General features: G+C 34.4%; 2 protein-coding genes and 1 pseudogene across 7 annotated transcripts; 1 reads left to right on the top strand and 2 right to left on the bottom strand.

The window, feature by feature from the left end:
* Nucleotides 1-311: 311 nt before the first annotated feature.
* On the bottom strand, nucleotides 312-2,537 carry LOC111805119 (beta carbonic anhydrase 5, chloroplastic-like; annotated as a pseudogene). The gene is made up of 7 exons (XR_015422966.1): nucleotides 2,353-2,537; nucleotides 2,258-2,306; nucleotides 2,127-2,158; nucleotides 1,892-1,973; nucleotides 1,756-1,809; nucleotides 1,546-1,631; nucleotides 312-959 (listed from the first exon to the last, which is right to left on the bottom strand). The product of XR_015422966.1 is annotated as a beta carbonic anhydrase 5, chloroplastic-like (transcript).
* Nucleotides 2,538-4,259: 1,722 nt separating this feature from the next.
* Nucleotides 4,260-5,628, bottom strand: LOC111805896 (transcription factor bHLH30). The gene is made up of 2 exons (XM_023691181.2): nucleotides 5,182-5,628; nucleotides 4,260-5,047 (listed from the first exon to the last, which is right to left on the bottom strand). Exons 1-2 carry the CDS (start codon nucleotides 5,425-5,427, stop codon nucleotides 4,568-4,570), a joined length of 726 nt encoding a protein of 241 aa, XP_023546949.2. The 5' UTR covers nucleotides 5,428-5,628; the 3' UTR covers nucleotides 4,260-4,567.
* A 7,379-nt stretch (nucleotides 5,629-13,007) lies between these two features.
* On the top strand, nucleotides 13,008-24,219 carry LOC111805344 (Cysteine proteinases superfamily protein). 5 transcript variants are annotated; one of them, XM_087128446.1, is made up of 16 exons: nucleotides 13,008-13,351; nucleotides 14,293-14,591; nucleotides 14,683-14,932; nucleotides 15,298-15,347; nucleotides 15,861-16,058; nucleotides 16,150-16,225; nucleotides 16,443-16,551; nucleotides 16,843-16,899; nucleotides 17,210-17,341; nucleotides 17,580-17,780; nucleotides 17,876-17,931; nucleotides 17,997-18,090; nucleotides 20,710-20,800; nucleotides 21,269-21,388; nucleotides 22,380-22,799; nucleotides 23,408-24,219. In XM_087128446.1, the coding sequence occupies exons 1-16, from the start codon at nucleotides 13,201-13,203 to the stop codon at nucleotides 24,032-24,034; spliced, it is 2,931 nt and encodes a 976-aa protein (XP_086984572.1). In that variant the 5' UTR covers nucleotides 13,008-13,200; the 3' UTR covers nucleotides 24,035-24,219. The 5 variants fall into 5 exon arrangements, with proteins under 5 accessions (XP_086984572.1, XP_023546146.2, XP_086984571.1 ...); XM_023690378.2 differs by having other exon boundaries at nucleotides 14,257-14,591; nucleotides 14,683-14,773; XM_087128445.1 differs by having other exon boundaries at nucleotides 14,257-14,591.
* The last annotated feature ends 82 nt before the right edge of the window (nucleotides 24,220-24,301 follow it).

The following is a 24,301-nucleotide window of genomic DNA, read 5'->3' as shown; positions in this document are numbered from 1 at the left end:
TAATTAAATCTAAAATCTCTTGTTTTCAAAATTTTAAAATTAAATTAAAAAGTTTAAATATATATATATATATTCACAATAATAAAATTTAATCATTTTTTAGTGCGCATTTTGAAGTAACGCCTAAATAATAATAATAATAATAATAATATAATTAACTTCAAAACTTGATAAGTTTTACCATATAACTTGATAAGTCTAGTCTACTAATTTACTCAAATCTTTTTCTTATCTTACGGGCATCGATGATGAGACCGGGTAACATGTCAAGCCTATCTTGTAGGTGAGTTTACTGAATCTATAAACTAAAGCTCTGATATCAACTGTAACAACTCAAACCCACCGCTATCAGATATTGTCCTCTTTTAATCGCTCTGGTTCGTTACGTACCATCGTCAGCTTCACGATTTTTAAAACGCGTATGCTAGGAAGAGGTTTCCACACTCTTATAAGAAATGTTTCGTTTCCCTCTCCAACTGATGTTGGATCTCATAATCCACCTCCTTGGAGTTCAGCGTTCTCACAGGCACACCACTTAGTGACTGGCTCTGAACCATTTGTAACAACTCAAGTTACCGCTAGCAAATATTGTCCGCTTTGACCCATTACGTATCACTGTCAGCTTTACAATTTTTAAAACACGTCTACTAGGAAGAGATTTCCACACCCTTACAATGAATGTTTTAGTCCCCTCTCCAACTTAACGTGGGATCTCACACCTTTACACATGAATTAATAGAGAGAAACAGATTCTAATCTAAAAAATGAACTGGGGAAGATGAATGGAATTGAAACAAAGATCGTGTGGTTCATGTTTGCAGCGAAAGTATATCAGTACCTTCTCGCAATGCTTACATTGCTGGTCAAAACTAAGATGTGCAGCAGCAGCTTTTGTTCTTAACCTAGCAGCCTTTCCGTTCACCACCCACTTATGAACAAAGCTACCATATAAGAATATGCTACAAATTACAGCTTGAAAAACGAACAAATACCAGAAAAAAGATATATAATGTGAGATCTCAGATCGGTCGAGAAGGAGAACGAATCATTCTTTATAAGATTGTAGAAACCTCTTCTTAGCATACGCATTTTAAAAACCTCAAGGAGAAGCTCGAAAGGAAAGTCGAAGAGAACAATCTCTGCTATCGGTGGGTTTGGGCTATTACAAATGATATCAGAGCCAGACACCGGTCGGTGTGCCAGCAAGGATGCTGAGCCCCGAAGGAGGTGGACACTGGACGATGTGCTAGCGAAGAAACTGAGCCCCAAAATGGGGTGGATTTTGGGGGTTCCACATCAATTGGAGAAGGGAACGAGTGTCAACGAGGATGCTGGGTCCTGAGGGGGGTAGATTGTGAGATCTCACATCGGTTAGGGAGGAGAACAAAGCATTCTTTATAAGGGTGTGGAAACTTCTCCCTAGTAGACGCGTTTTAAAAACTTTGAGGGGAAACCCGAAAGGAAAAATCCAAAAAAGACAGTATCTGCTAGCGGTGGGCTTGGATTGTTACATATGAGATACAAGGGAGTTGAAGAAAGTGGAACCTCGAGTTGATAGCATCATCTTCCATGATCATAAGGCCCTGAATTCCAGCACAGCTACTGTGGCCAAGGACTAAAATGTTCTCAACCTTGAGCATAAAACTAGTTCTCTTAAGAATTCATCAAATAAATGCACTCTCTAATGAGAAGAATATTCAGTCTAGAGATGATAAAGATCAAATTTGACAGCAAGAAGAATGGAAAATAGCCTACTTTTAATGTGTTCATTGCAAATTCAAGGCCTGCATTGGTTTCAGTTGGACCATTCTGTATTAGAAATAAAATGCAAATACTGAAATTAGTCCACTCAGACTTGGATAATGCAAGATGTTAGCACAATGCTTCATACCTCCCATGGTGGAACGATGTTTGCTACGTTACGAACTGCGAAAGCTTCTCCGGGTTGAAATCCGAGGATATTAGATGGACATGTTAGATGAACACGACTCTCCACAATGGTATGATATTGTCCACTTTGAGCATAAGCTCTCATGGCTAAAGTCGTCATACCAATGGAGAGAGTATTCCGTGATGATCAATCCCTAAATTAGCCGACGTGGGACTTTCATCATCCAACAGAACATACTCCAGAATCCACACAAGAAATCACCATGAACTGTTCTATACATGTGAGGTTATGTTGAAATATCCAATGTAATTAAATAGCAACGAACTTAAGTGATGTCAAAACAGGACTGTTCATCATCTTCATTACCTTAGGGGCTTGCAGATCTACAAGAGCTTGAAAATGCTCCAAATGTTGCCTGTTTCATAAGAAATCCTTGGATTAAAAACCGATCCCCAACTTACAAAAACTTGTGGTTCTTAAAACTCAGAAATCTTCTTTGTCATTTCATCAAACACCTTATCTGCATCCTTCACTTCCATGCCAGATGAGCTCCTCGAGACCTCCAACCTTATCAGAAAGTAAAAATAAGAATCCAGAAGAGAAAATTGATCGGATTTTCTTCCATTAAACATTCATACAGTAAATTAATCACATGAAGGAAATACCCTCTCCTGAATGCGCTAAGAAGCACTTCCGGATTAGTTTCATCGATTTCTTCGTTCAAATCCCGAATTCCATCGAAATAAAAACCAATCTAACGCTAAGATTACAGCACAACAAAGAAACAGAAAGTGGAAGAACTCACAGAAACAGAATTTCTCCCAATGGAAAATGATGAGAAAAGGATGAAAAATACTTTTAGTATTTAAATTTTTTATGAAAATTTGTAACAATTAATTTTTAAATTTTAATAAGTACACTTTATAATTTATAACCATTTTGTTTTTACGAACAAATTTTCATCAAAATTAATTATTAATTTAATTTTTATAGTTTATAAAAAATTTTGAACTCTAATAAATTAATTAATTAATCCATAAATTTTTTACTGAATTTTAATAATATTGTTTAAATAAATACAAAATAGATACACTTGTCAAATAAATAGATTAAATTATTACTTTAAAATATATATATATATATATATATTTTTTTTTTTTAAAGCAATTTAATATATAGTAATCTTAATTTATCCAGAAAAATAAACGTTTATTTCTATAATTTAATTTTATATTCCAATAAATTGTAATATATATATATATATATTATAAAAGAATAATTAATTTTATAAAATTGTCAAATATATTAAAATGTTTAAAAGAAAAGAAAGAGAATAAAAGAATAATGATTGGGGATGAGATTTGGAGTAATGAGGATAAGGAGGGAGGAGGAAGAGACGTCTGTCTTCAACTATCTCACTGCGTGGACGAAGCTCTCCCATTTTTCAGCGTTTCACTCCTCATTGACACGTGGACTTATCTACTGCTTTTTTATTTTTTACTTTCTCTGCTTCCAATAAATTTTAATTTATCATTCCCATTACTTTCTTAATTATTTTACAATATATAATATCCACTTTTTAAATAATACTTTTTTAATGTAACAATATATTATCCACCCAGTGGACCAGTAGTCTAGAAGCATCCTCCCTTTTCGTTCTTTTTTTATCCCATATTAAAATAATATAAAATAATACCATAATAAATAAATATTTTTAAGGAGAATATTTAACTTAATTTCTATATATATATATATATATATATATATATATATATATATATATATTAATTAAGTAAATAAACATCATATATAATAAGTTGGTTTTGATGTACGTGGGAATTGGGAGTGGTTTAAGGACGGAGAATGTAATTCCTGTCCCTAATCCTATTTAACTAATAACGATAAATCTCTCTCTATTCTGCTCTCACAAACTCTATTTAAATGGGAATTCTCCATAGTCTGTTTTAGGGATTGATGACTTGCCAATTCAGTGACTCTGGCTCTTCGTTCTCGATAAGCTTTCATATGGTCGTGGGCATCTCTAAATATGTGGATAGTTCCAGTATTCATAACAAATAATATTATAGTCGTTCCCTTGACTTATGCATGATTATCTCTTGATATGATATAATTATAGTGATTCGTGATTGAGCTAAGCAAACTACCATATGGTGTATCAATATATGAGTGGGCTGTTGGATGATGAAAGTTCCCACGTCGACTAATTTAGGGAATGATCATGAGTTTATAATCAATAAATACTCTCTCACTTGACGACAAAGCTACGAGATTTTATGTTCAAAGCGGACAATATCATACCATTGTGGAGAGTCGTGTTCATCTAACATGGGTCATATTTAGTTTAGGGTTTATATATTTGAAATGTGTACTATTTCATCAAATAGTACACTGCTGCATAAAAGACTTTGAGATTTTTGTTTGCTACAAACGATTCTAAAAGAGGAAATTAATTAAGAATTTTTAGATATACCATCGACATGATTCAACCCCCAACTGAGCTTTTGCACTTATTACGTTGTTTTGTCTGTTGTGCGACAGCCGACATGTCGGTCACTTTTCTCTCTCGTGTTGGACCTGATTCCTTCCCAGTTTACACCAAGCAAAAACAAAAAAGATTCCCAACTGACAATTCCAAAACAAACTAGCTAGGCCACGTCAGCACATGTAAAACGGGTCCTCTATTGGACAACAGGCCCTTGCCCGCTTATGACCCGATAGATTCTGGGCCTGATTCTCCACTACGGCCTTTAAAGCCCGCCTCAGGCCCACGAACGCCTCCTCTCTCCCGCCACCGTCGCCGCCATCGCTCCACTCCAACACCACCACGTTCTTCGTCCGCCCGCCCAACGTCATCATCTCGGCCCGAACCACCCTCGCGTGAACCGACCGGATCGCTTGAATCAAATCCCGATTCAGACCGGACCGCTCATCGCAACAAACTGTCGCTCTCATTAACCTGTTTTCGTTATCGCAGTAACAGAGCGTCGCTTCATCTTCCTCGCTAGGGAACGCCCACGGCACTTTACCGCCGTCGCCGTCGCACTGGTCTGCACTTCGGTGCGCAACCTCCGTCGCTCGCCGTCTCAACTCCTTCACATGACTCACCACTTCCGCCAGTAGCGACGCCTTGTCCGTCTACAATAAAACAAACAAACAGTCCAAAACTAATTCAAATATTCCATCCGCCATATCCAAAAACCTCAACGCTTCGTCAATTCAACATCAACAAAACAAAATGCACACAACAATTTCGCGAATTAATCGATTACCTTAGTAGTATTAGGAAGAAGCGTACGGAGAGTAGATAAATGCGAATTGATTCTCTGTCGCCGTCTCCTCTCCGCTTCCTTATGACTTCGACTCGCTTCAGTAGATTTCTTCTCGTCCTTGGACGAATCTGCAGCATTTCCGACGATCGAGCATCCGGCAGTGGACATCGAACGTTTAAAATGATCGCCGTCGCGATAACTCAACCAACTGCTCTGGAATCCGTAATGACTCTGAAAAGGAAGCATCTCCGGTGTCTGAAATGATTCGTTCGTCTCGCCTGGACGCTGAAACAACGAATCGAGAATTTATTAATCGATTCTTATGGAAGAAAGGAAGCCATGGAAACGGATGAGAAAAGGGCTGTGAGAGAGAGGAGGAAGAACTGGAACATGCAGAGTTGGAGACGAAAGTGTGAATTGAAAGAGGAGTTTATGTAAAGATGGAAAACCATTTCGGTGCATTTTTTTTATTTATTAATATATATATTTATATATCTTTTTACCTTTAAATTTTATTTACTATTATTTTTATTTAACCCATAACGGTGAAAAAGGTGAGAAAATTTGACCGGCAGAGCTGAGTGCAAAACGTTCCATTTTATCGTAGGATATGTGTGTGATTTATTTTATATATTTAATTTGATTTACTGGGTGAATTTACTGACTTGTCCTTCTTACAACTTCTCAAAAATCAAATATATAGAGAAATAAAAATTAAAATATGAATTTTATACAAATTTAATACATGCAACTAAATTAAGAAAAATTAATTTAAAATTAAGAAAAATTAATTATTTATGTCTCCAAAATAATTTTAAAATTTCGATACTATTCTTAAATTAAATGAAAATTGTTAACATAAAAAATGTTTAAAAAATACGTATAAAATAAAATAGCTTGAAAAATGAAAGAAAAAATATTAAAAAAGAAAAAAAGGAAGTGGGTGTAGTGAGTAAGGAATGAGAAACGTGGGTACAATCATTTTCGATGATAAAACATAATGATAAGAATAATGGAGAATTAGAGAGGGGAGGGCAAGGCAATCCACGGCGGCGCCGACTGCTTTTCTTGTGGGAAATCAAAAGCGACAGTAACACATCATCACCCGACACAATTAATTCCCTTTTCCCACTCTCAATGCCCCTTCCCTTTCTCTTTTTCTCTCTTTTTTTTTTCTTTTATTTATTTATTTATTTATTTATTTCTCCACCCCCTTATTTTCCCACTATTCACATTCATCTTTTACTTTTTTTTTTCTTTCTTTTTTTTCTTTTTTTACAAAAAAAAAAAAAAATTAAATTATAATTTTAGCTTCGTATTTTGGTACTACGAGAATCAGAATACTTCTCCCGTTAATTATTAGTATGGAGACATAACCTACTTTGGCGTCCCACGTCTTCCTTTGTTGTTTTATATGATTAATAACAATAATTGTTAGTTGTCATAATCGCACTTGTTCTAACCCATCAAACAAGTCAGTCGTAAGAAATTCAGACATCGTAAGCAACTAACAATGTTTTTAAAAAACGTGATCATGTAGTGGTTAGTGTGATCATGTTGTCTGTAACTGCATGTCGATGTATGCTCGGGCCTCGAGTCATGCTTGCAATAAATTTTTAAAAAACGTGAACGAGTAAATACACTTCAAATGACTTGAAAGAAATGAAGAAAACAACGTTATGTAGCTATAAACAAAGAAATAAACATCCCGACTTCAAATAGTATATAAATCAGGGTAGGAAAAATTAACGACTAGTCGCATCCCCCATATACATTTTGGGACATTTTAACCTGACGAGTTAAGCATTATTTTGGCGAACAGTCATACGCTTCGATATTGACACAACATGAAATAATAAAAATCTATCTAAGATAAAAACATGTAAAAAGGAGTTCGGAACGGGCATACGACCATGGACAACGTGTATTAGACAAGCATGACTGAAACATCTGACATGCGGTCACAGACAACATATCTTAGACAAACATGATCACCACTAGACACAACATGTTATCACGTATGTCAGATCTATCTAATATAAACTTTTATTTATAAAGAAAAATCATAGTGTGACAATGGAGAAAATCTTCATAATATTAATTATATTTTTTTTCTTCAAAAATTTACGGCGCCTCGATTACATAAAAATCCCTCCCATCTCTCTATTATATAGTATTATTCGATCTAATCTTCATAAAAATACAAATATATAAATATCATTATTTATATTATATATATATAATACTTTATCCTAATCCAATTAATGAATACTTTATAGTAATTCGATATTAAACGTTTATCATATGATTATGGGATTAGGAAAAGTTCTATTTCTTTTGACAACTTTATAAATAATTATTTATATATTATAATATAAAGTTTTGGGTGTGTCATGTGTTCGCACTATCGACGCATGCAAGGGCAAAACAGTCCGTTGATTTATTGTGCGACAGGGTGTAGGCTTAAATTTTCGTTTTATTTCACATTATAATTTTTTTAATTACAAATTATAAATTTATTTGTTTTTTTTTTAATATTTCAACTATTCTTAAACTTTTATTAAATTAACCCTATTTTAAATATTTATATTTAATAGATAATTATTTTTAAAGTTGTATATATTAAAATTTATTAAAAGTTCCAGAGATTTATTGTATATTAAATACAAAATTCAAAATTTCATTAAATAATTTTTAAGCTGAAAATATATAGGTTTAAAAGTTTTTTTACTATATTTAAATATGTTTTAAAAAAATTATAAATTTTAAGATTTTTTTTTTATAAATTATTAACTTTTAACTTAAAAAATAATAATTTTTAATTTTGTGTTTAATAAATTTTAAAATTTGTTAAATTTGTACAAATTTATATCTAGCAGCTCAGTCAATTATTCAATTTATATTATAAAATTCAATAAATAATAAATGAGTCTCGTGACAACATCAATAAAATATTAATTATTTTGTTAAAATATGGAATTTTTTAAATTTCAATTTCATAAAACAATAGTAATAAGTTTGCTTTAATTTTTTCCTCCTCACTAATTTTTTTCTAAACTCACATGTGCCTAATTATTATTTTTATTTAAAAGAATAAAATGAAAAATCTATATATATATATAATTTTGTTGTACACGGTGGGCCCCACAACTGGTTTTAATATGATATATAATTGAAGGAAGGTGAGAAATCAACGTCCAATGGCAGAGAACAAACTGGGACAGCCGTTAACAGGTTGATTCTGAACCCTTTGCAGTCTGAGCCTTCAGAAGAGAATATAAACATACATGCTTCCTTCCCTTGTGTGTACACACATATATATATATATATATGTATGTATATATATAATATATATGTATCTATTCCAAACCATATCTTAAAATAAATTTATTTTTATCTAAGTTTTTTTTTTTAATTTTGTTTAAGTAAATCTCGAAATTATTCTAAACCATATCTTAAAATAAATTATGAAATTGGCGGGACATATCATGTAAAAATATATAATTAAAATCATTTAGATAATCAACTTTTACACGCCAGCTGTCATATCAGTTTATGTGAATGATATAAAACGAAGCAGTTCAATTTTCGCATTGTTCGGACGAGAAAAAAGGAATTATCATGAACTCTTTTACGATTAGTTATTCTAATATAAAACGAAGCAGCTCAATCATTAGATGAACGAACACGACTTACGTGTGTTAAAAAATACAATAATCTATGAAAAGAAACGACTCACGTAAAAGCTATTTATACTATTTACTCGAACATCGGTGTGCATGCATGAATGCATGCATGCATAGGTATGTATGATATCAGCCTTCTTTTGTGGCCCCCTTTCTTCATTTGTACTACAGTTCATGGTAGCCATTGGCATTGTCACTATTGATTTGTATACGTACATGTGACTATGTGAAGGCTCCTTTTTGCACTTAGAAATTATTGGCATATAATGAAATGTTAGAAATTAAAAAAAATTATAATATTTTACAATTTTTCGGGATTTTCTTTTAGTGTCGAACTCATCCTACGTGGATTGCGTAATGGGAGAGTGACGGGAAATTAATTTGTTGGCTCTGTAAATTTATACGAGCACGAGATAATTGAATGAGAGATACGTAAATAAACCGATACCACATCTGAATGAGATTAGTTCAGAGGATAATTTTAAAAGTTAGGTGACCTTCTAAGATTATTCTTCTTTAACTCTCGAGAATCAAGCTTTCTTGAAGAAGAAATGAGAAGTCGATCTCGACCAGAAGATGAAAACTCGTTTTTCTACAACACTGCCTCTCGAAGGTCTATTACAGCTCTCTTAGACTAGTTTATGACTAGATTGATTGGTTTTGTCAACACGGGAGTCTCGGGAAAATAACGAGACGTGTTGTGGTAATATAACGAGAAGACGCTTTATCGTCTAAAAAGAATAGATCCAACGATCAAGCATCCCAACTCCGACCTTTATGGTCAAAGATGGAGGAATAGCATAATATATATATATATATATATATTTTGTTTAATAGTACAAAGTTTTTTATTACATAAATAAACTGAAACAAGAAAAATGGGATTTTTGTGTCTTGCTTTATCCAAGTTAAAAGGTTAAAAAAGGAAGAAGATAAAAAAGAAAATGGGGACAAAAAGTGCCGAATAAAGCAGTAAAAATTTAAGGTTTTTATTTTTTTTATTTTTTTATTTTTTTATTTTTAAATACATACAAATGTTTCAGAGAGTGTATTTGTTTGCTTTTTTACAGTGTGCCCATATTTTTGTCTGCCAAAACTTTGCCATGTGGTCCCTAGGAAATTACCTTTTTACTATTTCATTTCAATTAAAAAAATATGCAAAAACCCAAAAATTAAATTTAAATATTAGTAACTATTTAATTTCAAGATTCTAATTCTTACCCATTCCCCAATATATTCTTTTTTTTTTCCTTATTTTTGTTATTGTTTGTTGGGACCAAAAATGTGAATATTTTTTGTTTTCTTTATTAAGCTATGGTCTTTCAAGTTAGGTCATTTCACATCTTATATTTATATTATATTTCTATAAGAAAATAGTGAGTATTCTAATAACTACTGCATTTATTATAATTTTAATTAAAATATTAAAATATTGTATCGATATCATACGTCGTCATTAATAGAGATATGTAATTAGTGACCAACTTAACATTCCTAAGTTGTGAAGGTATAATTAAATAATATTAGAAAAATAAAAATGTATAATTAGAGATAATCATTGAATTAGAGGGGACTGACTCCGAGTAAGGTGAGGGCGTATGTTGAAGAAGTGTGTGCGTGTGCATGGGGGGGGGGGGGGGGGGGGAGGATAGGATGGCTCCTATTAGCTATCCGTCATAAGAACCGCACGTGTGCGAGTTACTCTGCGTACGGCTCAAGTGACAAAGACCCTTTTGGATGGCTCCTACTAGCTCTCCCTCGTGAGAACCGCACGTGTGCGAGTTACTCCCCATACGGCTCAAGTGGCAAAGACCCTTTTGGATGGCTCCTACTAGCTCTCCTTTGTAAGAACCGCATGTGTGCGAGTTACTCTGCATACGACTCAAGTGGCAAAGACCCTTTCTTTGCTTTAGCCAAGCTTACTGGTAACCTATCTAAAGCCAGACTTTGATTGTCAATGTTTGTCACTTGTGTGGGCGTGTGTCTATGGGTGGGTGGGGAATAAGATGACTCCTACTAGCTTTTCCTTGTAAGAACCGCACGTGTGCAAGTTACTCCACATACGGCTCAAGTGGCAAAAACCCTTTCAAATGGCTCCTACTAGATTAACCTCGTAAGAACTGCACATGTGTGAGTTACTCCGCATACGACTCAAGTGGCAAAGATCTTTTCTTTGTTTTAGCCAAGCATACTGCTAGCCTATCTAGAGTCAAGCTTTGATTGCCAATATTCGTCACTTGTGTGTGCGTGTGCGTGTTTCTCTGTGTGTGGGGGGATAGGATGACTCCTACTAGCTCTTTCTCGTCAGAACTGCACATGTGCAAGTTACTCCACATACGGCTCAAGTCGCAAAGACCCTTTCAGATGGCTCCTATTAGATCAACCTCATAAGAACCGCACGTGTGCGAGAGACTCCACATAGGGCTCAAGTGGCAAAGACCCTTTCTTTACTTTAGCCAAGCTTACTGCTAACCTATGCGTGTCTGTGTTTCATTAAAAATATTATTTGAAATTAATAATTATATATTATATATAAAAGAATGAGAAAAAATTAATGGACTGAGAGTGATTGGGCCAGAGAGAGTGGTCTGGGCCTGACCTTTGGATATGAGCTGGGGATTTGGGCTTGGAAAATGAGGGTGGGCCTTTCTATTAATTCTGGATTTTATTTCTGTAACGTTTTAAATAGATTATATATGCAGAAAAGTCGTACAATGTAGTCAGCCAGACGGGCAGCGGGCAGTTGTGGACTCTGAAGTTGTACGGAAGCACACATTTCCACGCCAACTGGAAAATATATTATTATCCGTTTCCGAAAAACAATAATAAACTTTTTATTTTTATTTAAAAAAGGTAAATTTTGTGGGTTAAATTAAATAAATTGGCGACCACATAGCTATAAATTAATATTTAATTTTTTTAATGGAAATTTAGTTCAACAAAATCATGAATTTTCCTTAAAAAATAAATAATTTATTATATTATCAAGAGTGTTTAATATTGTTGAAGTCGTATTAAGACAACTAAACAACAAAAGTTAATGATATAAAAAATAATTAATAAACAATAAATGGTGGGTGGCATTTCAATACTAAATTAAAATTAAATTTTAGTTCTTTAATTATTTTTAATAATATTTAATAACTTCCTGAACTAAAAAGTGTTTAATAAAATTTTAATCATGTATTTTGAATCAAATTTTATTAAATTAAAATTTTAGGATTCATTCAAATATGAAAAAATATATTTAAATTTTTAAAAGATTCAACATAAAATTTAAATTTAAATACTCTTAGTTGTATGGTTTCAAAAATATCTTCGAAATATAAATATTATTTTAATTATACACTGTGACTTTAAAAAGTTTTATTAGTACCATTTAACTAAAAAAATGATTAAAAATATTCATAAAATTTTAAAATTAATATCAACCCTCCGACCTTTCTCAAAAAAAAATTATTTTTTTTTTTATGGGCAATATGCTTGACATAAATAATCTATTTACACCTACACGTCATAAATTGTCTCTATTTTTGTTCTTCTAAAAATTTAAGGATTTTAAAATGGTACTAACTGTTTGGTACTGTGATGTCGCAGCCGGGGCCGGGGGAGGAGAACAAAACACCATTTATAAGGGTGTGGAAACCTTCCCACATTTTACCAATGATATTAGAGCCAGACACGGGACGATGTGCTAGCCTTTTCGCCTTCACTCGAAGGGGTAGACACGATGCGATGTGCTAGTAAGAACATTGGGTTGGAGAAAGGAGCGAGTGCCACTCACCTTCACCTGAAGGGGGTAGACACGATGTGATGTGTCAGTAAGGACGTTGGGTTGGAGAAAGGAACGAGTGCCACTCGCCTTCACCCGAAGGGATAGACACGATGTGATGTGTCAGTAAAGACGATGGGTTGAAGAAAGGAACGAGTGCCCGACGCTGGGCCTCAAAAGTGGTAAGCCTAAAGAGGACACAATTTAAATGAAATGGAAGGGTATTTTTGATTTTTTTTATCTTTTAAGTTTAAAGATAATTTTGAAAAAATATATTTTTTTTGTTATTTTAAATATTAATAAATCTTAAAAAATTTAAAAGTATTTTTGACCGGTAAATAAATAAAGGTGTGAACAAGCACTGAGCTGCTTCATCTTTAGACTCTAAGTGGTTCCATTTGCAGCAAACCAAGTGGGCCAAAGCTTTGACACAATCTGCCTTGAGTGAAACTTCGCCTCCCCTGTTCATCGGAGCTTGCGCTCAAATTTGCGAATGTCAACCCACTGAGTTTCTTCCACTCGTTTGAACTCACCGATCTTCCGTTCCGCTCTATCCTCACCATGAAGAACGCTTCCGTCAAAGGCCTTGAAGTTTTCGATTTCACCGAAGAAGACGAGCTTCCCGAATTGATCTCCGAGAAGCGTCTCAGCAAATTCAAAAACCCTAATCTCGACACTAACGCTGTTTTGAAGTATGAATTTCTGGAATGTGGTAGGTTCTCCTGAACTGGAAACTATTTCATTTTCGTTTTTTTATTTCTCTGCAAATACCTGTAGGAGATAGTTGGACGCGAATTCTTAATTTTGACTGAAAACAGAGTCTCGCTTCTCTGGCATAGATGATTTAGGGAGTTTTCTGGAGTTATGTATAGAGAAAGTTGAGCGCTGTGTTGATTCCGTTAGTTCTTTGCCCTAGGGAGATCGTGGAGCAGTCCATAGAATGTTAAGTGGTTCTTTGTTGTCGATTTTTGGCGAATACAGACGAATTTGAAACATATTGAATGGTAACCCAGCGAATTGAACTAATATTTCTGTCGACATGTTAATCTGTTTGTGAGTGTTTCACTACGTGGTATCATCGCTGATTGCTGTAAAGCGTTTACTTCAAATAGGGAATCAAATTGATATGTGGTCACTAAAGTGCATTTTTATCCCTTCACTCCGCGGCTAACTTGTACGCTATCAAAAGAGGTAGCTAGTAATGACTTCGATTCCTCTGGAGGTTCGGCGTCTGAAGAGGATTTCTGGAACAATATTTTTTCATCTTTCCTTCAAAAAAAAAAAAAAAAGAAAGGAAAAAGAAAAAAACTTATCGAAGGGCAATGTCGGTGTTATAAATTAGGGAAGATTGATATGGTAATTATTTTCCGCATATGTTTAAATATATCATGTATCTTGCATTCTTAATAGCTGAAAGAAAAACATATATTATTGTGCTTTTTATTCAGTTCTCACTGTGGCTTGTCTTTGTCTAAGTATCATTCCAGAATTGCTTTCTTATTATGTCTCTTCTTTGATGAATGCTCGTTCAACAATGCTATGCCAGAGCAGTAATTCATTTTTGGCTACCTTCAATATTTTCTCTCTGTTGATTGTCATCCATTTTATTTGATGAAGATAAATTAACTGTGGCCAATGGGTTCGTTGTTGAAGGGAAGGAGATTAAAAATCCACATATGGATGTTGATTTGGGCAAATGTAATCGTGGTTGTGACAATGGTATTTCACATATACCCTCGGGCACAACTAAAGAGCAATTTATCATGGAAGAAGGGAAATATCAATTGGATGCCAATACAGAATCAGAATTGAAGAGCCATTCGCAAGATATGTTTGTGCAAGTAGATGGTCATGTGACAGGAAGCCTTGGCTCTGAACTTGACAAAATTGGATCTAGCTCTCAAAGTCCTATCCTGGGGTTAAATTGCACCCTTCCTGAGTTTAATGCTGAAGTACTCTTCTTTCTGCTTTCTGGACATGTTTTCTTTTAAGATATAGATGAGTATTAGTCATGTTCGATTAACACTTTTTTGCAATTTATAGAGGGAGCCAATTGATGCACTCTCAGATCCTAATGGAAGCATGAATGGGAATTCTTCAATGAGCCCTCCTTCAGAAACTGTAGAGGATGGTGGTATGTTCTGTATACTGTATTTGCTTCAACATTCTTTTGGTTGTTCTTTCTTAGATAGGAATTGCATCAATAAGAAAGATTATGAAAGGGGACTGATGGTAAGAAAGAAGGAAAGAATGAAAGAAAGAAAAAAAACCCTCCAATCAACTGGATTGAACAGTAAGAACACGTTTGTAATAGCTTTGTTAGTAGACACCATGGTCTTGACACCTTGCCACTCTCCTTCCTCTTATTACAAGAAGTTTCAATTTTTTTCTCTGTTCAAATCTTTGTACGAATGGTCATTACCCAGTTCAACCAGAAAAAGGAATTTGAAAAAACTTATATTTCCTCCTTCAATTTGAAAACCTGGATAACAGATCTTCCATCGACCTGATTACCATCCTCTGCAAATATATTTTTCCAAGTATTTGCTTCATATATAACTTGCAAGAGTTGCACTGAATAAAACCTGTTCTCAAAAGAACTCTCTCTTAACTTACTCAAATTCAATGTCTGACCATATGTTTTTGGCCTCATTTCAGTTTTATTGAACGGGAAGTATTTAGATAATTGCTCATCCGACAATGAAATGGTAAGTTTGTTCCTTGTGATGATTTAAACAAAGGGAAAAGGTTCACGCACACGTCTTAAATTTTTTTTGAAACTTACATCCAATTTTTCATTTGTGTTTGCTGGGAATCCAGGACTTTTTAATTATTAACTGTCTGTAGGTTGTCAAGATGTTCATGTTGTTTGTAATCTCGAAGGAGACTATAGTTTCCTCTTATTCTGAAAGTATGTTTGAAGGGAAAAACACTCGTTAGGTTAGGAAGAAAGAATTGAATTAGTGAAACATTATGCATCTTCTTTTATTCTGGAGTGTTTTTATCAAGTTACTTTTGTAATTATAATTCTGGTATGTCTAACTTCACCTTTTTTTGGGTAATAAAACTGTTTACAACTTAGGATGTAGCATTGATTACTTCAGCAGAACATGTTTCTTATTTTTTTTTTCCTTTGAAGATAGGCAGATTCTAGTCATCCAATTTCATTGTCCAGAATATATGCATTTGGGCACTGAAGCTTTTCTCCGTTCAATTTATAGGATGATCTTAACAAGGAGGTTGTCCTATATCCCGATTATATTGTATATGGAGATTTTTACTGTGCCAGTCCCTCGTTAACCTTTTCACCTAATGCCATCAAAATAAATGGTTTTGCTGATTATGGAAGCAATGAATTCCTTAACCTTGAATGGAGAGTAGACGATCTCATTGATATTGAGTGTCAGTGCTTTCAAAGAGTGAGTGCTTATAACTATTTTTTAGAAACTAAATTTCATGATATTTGAGTTAACATTGTCGTGATTTGCCAGTTTTTCGTTTGGCATGCAGGTTGAATATGTGATGATCAAGCTCCATGTTATATCAAAAGATGCTGGTCAATGTGATAATTCGTGTGACACTTCTGGTCAGTGGACTTCTGCAAAAGTACATCGAGATTTTGGAATTAGATTTCAGTTGCATAAACATTTGATAGAATTTCAATTATATCGTTGCTAACATTTGCATTCTTCCAGACGTTCTCATTGGTTTTTTCTTGTGTCATGTCATCAGTGTTCTTAATAATGTGATAAATATCTTTCGTTTTGTTAGCTTAACTAATATTGCCTATGAACTTGGTCCAGGCATTAAGGAAGTAAAGATTGTTCTTGTTGATTCTTACTGGTCTGAGAAACAACAAAAAATCAGATCTTTGGATTCCAGATACATGGCTATTTGGAATATGTCTCTCGAGTATGTTATCTGTGTTTCCTTATCACTATATTGTTGATCATTATGCAATTTTTTAAAATAGAAGTTATAAACTTGGCAACACGTCAATACATCAGTTTATGCGGTATATTCTAAAGAAGTATCACAGTTTACGTTCTTCATTTTATGGTTGAGACGGCTATCCGAAATATGTCTCTCAGGTAACATGCATGACTGGTTGCATTCTCCAATAAACTTTGTTGTCATTCCCTTTGACGTATATTGGTCTCCCTTGTTCATTGATTTATTGCCTACCTCTATTATGTCTTGTAGTGCGGGCATAGGAACTGATGATGATGATTTAGGTGGACAAAGACATTATTTTCCCAAGTGAGTGGAATTTTCTACTTTTCCGTTTTTTAAAGCTAGTCTTCATATTTTAATACATTTGGTTAGTTTATTTGAAATTTTATTTGTATCTACTCAAACTAATTTTTTTTTAGTTTTGAGTAAAAAATTCTCATGTTTACTATGCTATGAGATTTGAAATGTCATGCATGCGGATCAATCTTTGTTCACCTTCTATTTGTAATTGTAAAGTATGCTCTATTTTATTCGATGATCAATGCATGAACTTGAGTATATTATCTGGTGGTGACCATCTTTTTTCCCCTTCCAATTTAAATGAGCCTTTTTGCAGCTTTGATGAGCCTTTTGAAGAAGTTGTCTATCCCAAAGGAGATCCAGATGCCGTTTCCATCAGTAAAAGGGATGTTGACTTGTTACAACCAGAGACATTTGTCAATGACACAATCATTGACTTTTACATCCAGTGAGTCAAATTATATAGTGATTTCTTGTAATCATGATTGAATACTGTTACTATTAGAGGTTTCCCCCCTGTACATTCTCCTAGTGATGTTGGGATTTCCAGCTTCTCATTTAAAGAAGTGCTGATCCACAATTCTTTAATTTTCACCATTACCTTGCTTGGATGACTGGTTTTCATTTTAACTAACTTTTATTGCAAATGATGGAACACGCCCTTTCTAAATGGAATTGATTGTCAGGTATTTGAAGAGCCAGATAGATCCCCAGGATAAGCATAGATTTCACTTCTTCAATAGCTTTTTCTTTAGGAAGCTGGCAGACCTTGATAAAGATCCATCTAGTGCTTCAGATGGCAGAGCTGCTTTTCTACGCGTTCGGAAATGGACACGGAAAGTGGATTTATTTGAAAAGGATTATATCTTCATTCCTATAAACTTCAAGTAAGATTTTTCTCTTCAGGAACCATGTTTCCTTGTGTCTTAAGCTAAACATCACTAGAAGTGGGTATCTCAAACTTAAATGTTTATTATAACAGCCTTCATTGGAGCTTAATGGTCATATGCCATCCTGGTGAAGTGGCTAGATATAGCGGTAAGTTCTTCATTCATTGGGGCAATATGTGTCTCCCATCAGTCATAACTTCTGTCTTGTTACAGATGAAGACCTGACGAAGTCAATGAAAGTACCATGTATATTGCATATGGATTCTATTAAAGGAAGTCACGCAGGTCTTAAAAATCTCATCCAAAGGTATTCCTTTGTTTTTTTGTAGTTTTTATAAAGTTCAATGTATTGGTTTGAACAGTGTATCTAAGTTATCCAACCAAAGGTGAATCTTTACCGTCATGGTTAGTTCGTTTTATAGTTTTTATTAAGTCCAATATATTGATTTGAACAATGTATCTAAGCTATCTGAACGAAGGTGAATCTTTGCTTTCATGGTTAGTTTGGCAGCCTTGATAATTAGTCTATTCCTTACTGAGAAGTTTGATGGAGACTTCAGACGTGTTTTCAGTACTTGCCTTCATTTGCAATATTGCAAATGATCTCTTTTCATCTTCTGATTTGAAATTTTTTTGTTGGCCTTTTTCTAAAAAAATCTTTTGGCTGTTGTAATACAATTTTTTCTTGTTGCTTTATTACTTTTTTTGGGTTAAATTACTTGTTTAATCCTTGAACTAAACTTTTAAAAGTGTCTAATAGACCCTAAATTTTCAATTTTATATCTCATAAATCACTGAAAAGTTTGAGGATTTGAAAAATTAACTGATTTATTATACACAAATTTAAATTTTATGTCTAATAAAATCATAAACTTTTAGTTTTGTGTTTAGTAGATTTGTGAATTTAAAAAAATTCGTAAGCTCAAAGTCTAAATTTGTAATTTTGATAGATTAGAGTCCACATAGACAAACATCAAAGTTTAGTACTAAATATTTTATTATTTTTTTGTTGATGTTATTTTAGTAGTATAGTTTTGTATCTTGGGATTCGTGGAACCTCTCTTTGTTAGTGAAGGGGACACCTTGTCCCTTAGGCTGTTAGAGTTGGTTTTTTTTGGAATGAAGTGGTTGTCACTTTTATAAAGAAAAATGTAACATAATTTTGAATCGGAGGAGGATTTGTCTTTACAAAGTGTATCAGGAGAGACTTTGCGTTGCAGTGTTGTTTTAGCTTGGTTATGTATGCAGTTGATTTTTTGTTCTCTCTTATTCTTTTAATAAAGCCAAAATTTATTGAAGAGGAAAAATTAGAGTAGAACTTTGTCACCTAGTTTCGTTTCTCTGTAAAGCAAGGAAAACCTTGATCATCTTTTCCTTCCAGCTCCTTCGCAGAAATGTCTTTTCTCTTTTGCTAGCTAACCATTTACCCGCTTTTACACAAAACCATGACGACTCTAGAGCAACTTTCTTCTTGGTCAACCATTCAAAAGAAAAGGAAGAGGCCTATGAGACAGTCTTTGTAAAGGAAATGTGTCGGAGTGTGGACGCAAAGAAACTTTGGAGTATTTATTATTACTTTTTCTTTTATAAGAAACTGAAATATATTGATCAATGAGGCATATACAAGAGAAGGGAAATGAGATATCCCCATGAAGCCAAGGGGTTTCCAAACAACCTCTCCTTTGCCATGGATGTGAATTAAAATATAATTAGAAGGAAATTGTGACTGACATCGTGGTGGCAAATTAGGTTCCATAAACTAGCAGTAATAGATTCCGACCCCTAAAGAATTCTGTGATTCCTATCTGACCGGACACACCACAGTACTGAGCTAACTGCATTAGTCCAAAGAATTTTTGAACGGCCCTTAAAACTGGTACCAATACACAGCTGGTTACCTAAGCAAACAGGAGGCTTAGGAAAGCACCAGCTCAACCAACAACTGAGAGCTGATTAGTCAACAATCATAAGCTATAGAGCAGTGGACGAAAATGTGAGTCTGGTTTTCTGAGTCCGATTTGCAAAGAACACTCCAATCAGAGGAGATGAAGAAACTTGAAAGTCTTCTTTGAAGCTCATTTGTGTTAAGCTTGCCTTGGATTAGGTTCCTGTTAGGAACTCAGAAATTATGTGAAAATACCAAGGATAACTATACTGCAATATCCAAATAAATTACAACATAAAGAAGTAATTCTCGAGGTATTTGCACACTCCCTCTTGATCACTACCAAGTAATGCACAACTCTCTCCCTCCTCACTCCATCTATTATGACCAATCTCCATAACCACCTCCTCTTTAATTACTAATATATCCTCAATATCCTAATAGCATTTCTAACAGATTCATAAGAACACTTTTTAACTTTTTGGGGGATTTTGACTTCCCTTAACACTGTATTCAGATCAAGGTTGAAGATTTTATGTTTCTGAAAGTGCAATAATGGTTGAGCTGACTGAAAAACCCCATTTTTCGATCGTGACTGAACCTTGATATCCTCCAGGTGATTCAGAGTCTCATTTTGTTCAAAGCTTGAAGCAAAAAATGCCAATTTATTTGCTTCCTTATCAGTGAGATTCCAACATTGATAGCCTTTGGAGGAGCCACTCTGTTGAGTCTAGGGAGTGTTTCCACATCATGAGTCATCCCAAGCAAACACGTTAAATCTTTTAGTTGAAATCTTATCCTTGTATGCATTCCTCTATCTCTGTTATGAAGGTAGTTTGCTCTCTCATAAAAAAGGTTTTATAGTAATTTGCTGATACTATCTTTTGGCCGTTTCTACTTTTTGCATTTTGTTTTCATTATGGATTATAAAATTAGCTGCCTCCAATTATTTCTTTGAACTTATCTGCATTTATAGTATTGATTTTTTTTTTTGCTAGTTCTTTGTTAATCACTGGGACTTCATGATGCAATGTATGACAGTTATTTGCTGGAAGAATGGAAAGAGAGAAACAAGGAGACACCTGAAGATATTTCAACAAAATTTAAGAACCTTCGGTTTCTCCCACTCGAGGTATTTTCTGGTAATTAACTTCATTATATCGAAACAAGCGCACAAAAAAGGAGTCCACTTATCGACTATAAAAGGGACTTCAATCTAAAAAATCAAACCAAGATCACAATTACAAAAAGGTCAAATAACAGACGCCCATGAAAACACATTAAACCTTGCGACCTCCCGAACCTCCTCCTGTGATCTCTCAACTTCTCTAGAAGTTTTACTATTTCTCTCCAATTCAAATTTCCCATGACTACAATAATAGCGCCACTAATCTGTCCTTATTCCAAAACGGGGAATTATGGTGCACTTCCTCAATCATAGCGCCACTAATCCTGCCTCGAGTCAAATGGAACCCAAACAAACTCAACTGGTTCCTTTATTGCTAACACATCATGTTTGATATTGTTGTCCTACGTTCATTTCTCTTTATCTTTCCTTTTTTGGGGGGCTGTCTTACATGTCCTACATTTTTCATGTCAGCTTCCGCAGCAGGAAAATTCATTTGATTGCGGATTATTTTTGCTCCACTATCTAGAACTTTTTCTGGCAGAAGCGCCTCTTAATTTCAGCCCGTTCAAAATCTTCAAGCTTTCAAAATTTGTAAGTTTTTCGCTTTGCTTGCACCCTTAGTTTCTTTCTTTCTTTCTTTTTTTTTTTTTTTTTTTTGTTTGGAGAGTTTCAACTTCTGCAATTGTTAAATATAATAAAGTCCCTAGTTAACTGCCTCAACCTAATAATTTTTTTTCCTTGCAAAATACCAATACTAGTAACAAAATAGTTTTCTCAATCATTTTTTTAAGTGACAATTATCAACAAGAGAGAACACAGCCTAAAGGCCTATGGGATGAGAGCCTAAACTGGAGAGTCTAAAAGAAAGTGCCTCCAATCTAAATTGATAAAACACTTGCAGAGTGTTTTCAATAATTTTTGTGAGTTGCAGGAAAGATTCCTGAGATTGAGTTTATATTTCTTATGGTTTATCTCTAATTTATAATGCTTAATTTTCTTCCTTTTCTTTTCTTTATTGATGCTGTCCAATGAAGTCTTTGTTCTCATGTTCATTTCATTTCTTCTCGATCAAGTCCCTTCCCAAATTAGATTGTGCATCAGCATCGGAACCTTTTGCACATGTATCAAATTTTCACTCTTCATCCTGCTAAAGATCTTTTACTTTTCCTTGGGGAAGAGAGGTGTGGGATCTTTTATTTTGTTAATTGAACTAGCAGTTTGAAAGGCCATGTGTTGTACAATCTCTGATCCCCCCCTCATTGAAAGCATTAATGATGCTCAGATCAACTTTACACGGCATATTCACTGTTCATATGACTTGTCATAAGTTGGTCAATTGACATGTGTCAGTTTGAGACTTGAGATAAATTCTAACACTTGTTTATCATTATTGTTTCTTTGTTAAAAAAAAAAAGAAAGAAAAAGGACAACAGTTTTGAAGTTTATTCTGCATCTCATGTGTGTGTGTGTGTAGTCTATCGGAGTTATTGCATAAAACATGGTTAATATTCCTTGGATTTGCTTTTATTTTTTTTGAATTGGGCGTTAATAATGTGATTGTTTTTTTAATGAATCTCCCCAGCTTAATGTGGATTGGTTCCCACCTGCTGAGGCTTACCTCAAGCGAACTTTAATACAGAGATTAATTTTTGAAATCCTTGAAAACCGGTCTCGAGAAATGTCCACAGCTGCATGTAGTGATGAACTTTTATCTAAATTTCCATCCAATAATGAGGATGAAACTGGCGTGGAGCTTCTTCTGGAAAGAGGAAGCCCAGCAGTGGCATGCAATCACAATTTGTCAAGCTCACAAGCTGTCGATGGGATTGAAATTACTCTATTATCTGAATCTTCGAGTAGACCCAACCACTTTATTGACGGTTCTGGCTTGGTTGTCAGAGAATTATTTGAACCAGGTGCCTCTAATGGGTCATTACTTGGAGACTATCAATCTTTTGCCCAGACATCATCGTATTTCGATACAAATGCTACTGTGCTGGAGGTATGTTAGCTTCTCAAATTATCTAAGAAAATTGGGAGCATTACCTTATGTTAAACAATTAAAGAAGCAAATTAACGCAGTCTCTTACACATTTAGTTTTTGTGTTTCTTCACATAGGCAAGTATATATTCATACATATATGTACATAACTATATATAATATATATGTATATATATATATTCACACACGTACATACACATACACATAGATATACGTACACACATATATACGTACATACGTACATACACATACATATCCATATATACATATTATACACACACACACACACCAACTATGCTTGGTAATAATGTATGATCATGCATTATTATTTTGCTTGATTGACTTCTCTCTTTTTTGAATTTTTTGAAAGTCTGTATTCTTTCATATATTTTTAAAGGAAAGTTCGGCTATTTATAAAAGAAATAATGTATGGATCTTGATGATGTCAATGTTGAGAAACACCAGGGAAAATGGACAAAAAAATTTCCTTACCACCTTCAAGCAACTCTTGTCCGTTAGTTCTAGATGATACCAGTTTCAAACCCTCCAGTTGATAACAATTGCAAGTATGCTGCCTGCTCTGATGGTATAAAATTTTCTCACTATAGGATGACGCAGATGCAGAAACTGGAGACCGTTTCATGTACTTGCCTCCGGTACAGGACGGTTTGCAGCCAATTGATGCAATGGCATCTCAAGCTTGTCGATTTCCATGTTCATCGATTGGCCTTGAATCCAAGGCTTCTTTTGACTTGTGCATGTCTATTCAACCAGAACGTGGTCGGGGCATTGCCTCGTCCTCGGCAGAGGACTTGGAAGATGTGGGAATCATCGAAAGTTGCGAAGTTAGGGAAGCAAGTCCTGGTAACAAGGAAGAAAGGAACAGGAAAAGACCTCTATCGCATGAGAAGGAGAATCTCGAACCTGTAGCAGAACGCCCTACTTCTGCTGCTACCACAGTGCAAGATGTCGATACCATCGTCATCTCTCAAGATACTAACATGGGAAGTAACGATTCCGAACCCCCCCTATGTGAAGACACTCTCATTGCATCACCATGTCTAGATGAAGCAACCAAAACAGATGTCGAACACGATGATTCGCCAGTGGTTGTTTCGATTACAGAGGTGAACTTAGACGAGGAACCCCCTGCCAAGAAACCAAGGCATTCACCATACCCCGAAGAAACGAGTAAGAGTGTCGAAGAAGGTTTGTCGGATGGTGCAGACACATAGATGAAAGGTTGGTCTCTTCTTTCCTCTATATTTGTAAATGATCACGTCTTTAGTGTTTGGCTTGCCATGCTGTTAATAGTGTTATGGCTCCATATCAACTTAATTAATACCGATAGAAAATTCATTTGGGTTACGTTGATGTAGCCATGTTCTTGTTAGTTATATCAAGGATTAGTTTTAATTCCTCTCCAGCTCCAAGATTACGTTGTTGCTCCCACTCCTAATTTTCCCTCTTTTTTATTATTATTATTATTTTATTTTATTTTA

Source organism: Cucurbita pepo, chromosome 11 (assembly GCF_057944985.1).
Source record: "Cucurbita pepo subsp. pepo isolate OVF chromosome 11, ASM5794498v1, whole genome shotgun sequence".
Classification (NCBI taxonomy): Eukaryota; Viridiplantae; Streptophyta; class Magnoliopsida; order Cucurbitales; family Cucurbitaceae; genus Cucurbita; species Cucurbita pepo.
Note: the sequence above shows the minus strand (reverse complement) of the source record. Positions and strands in the feature narration are given on the sequence as shown.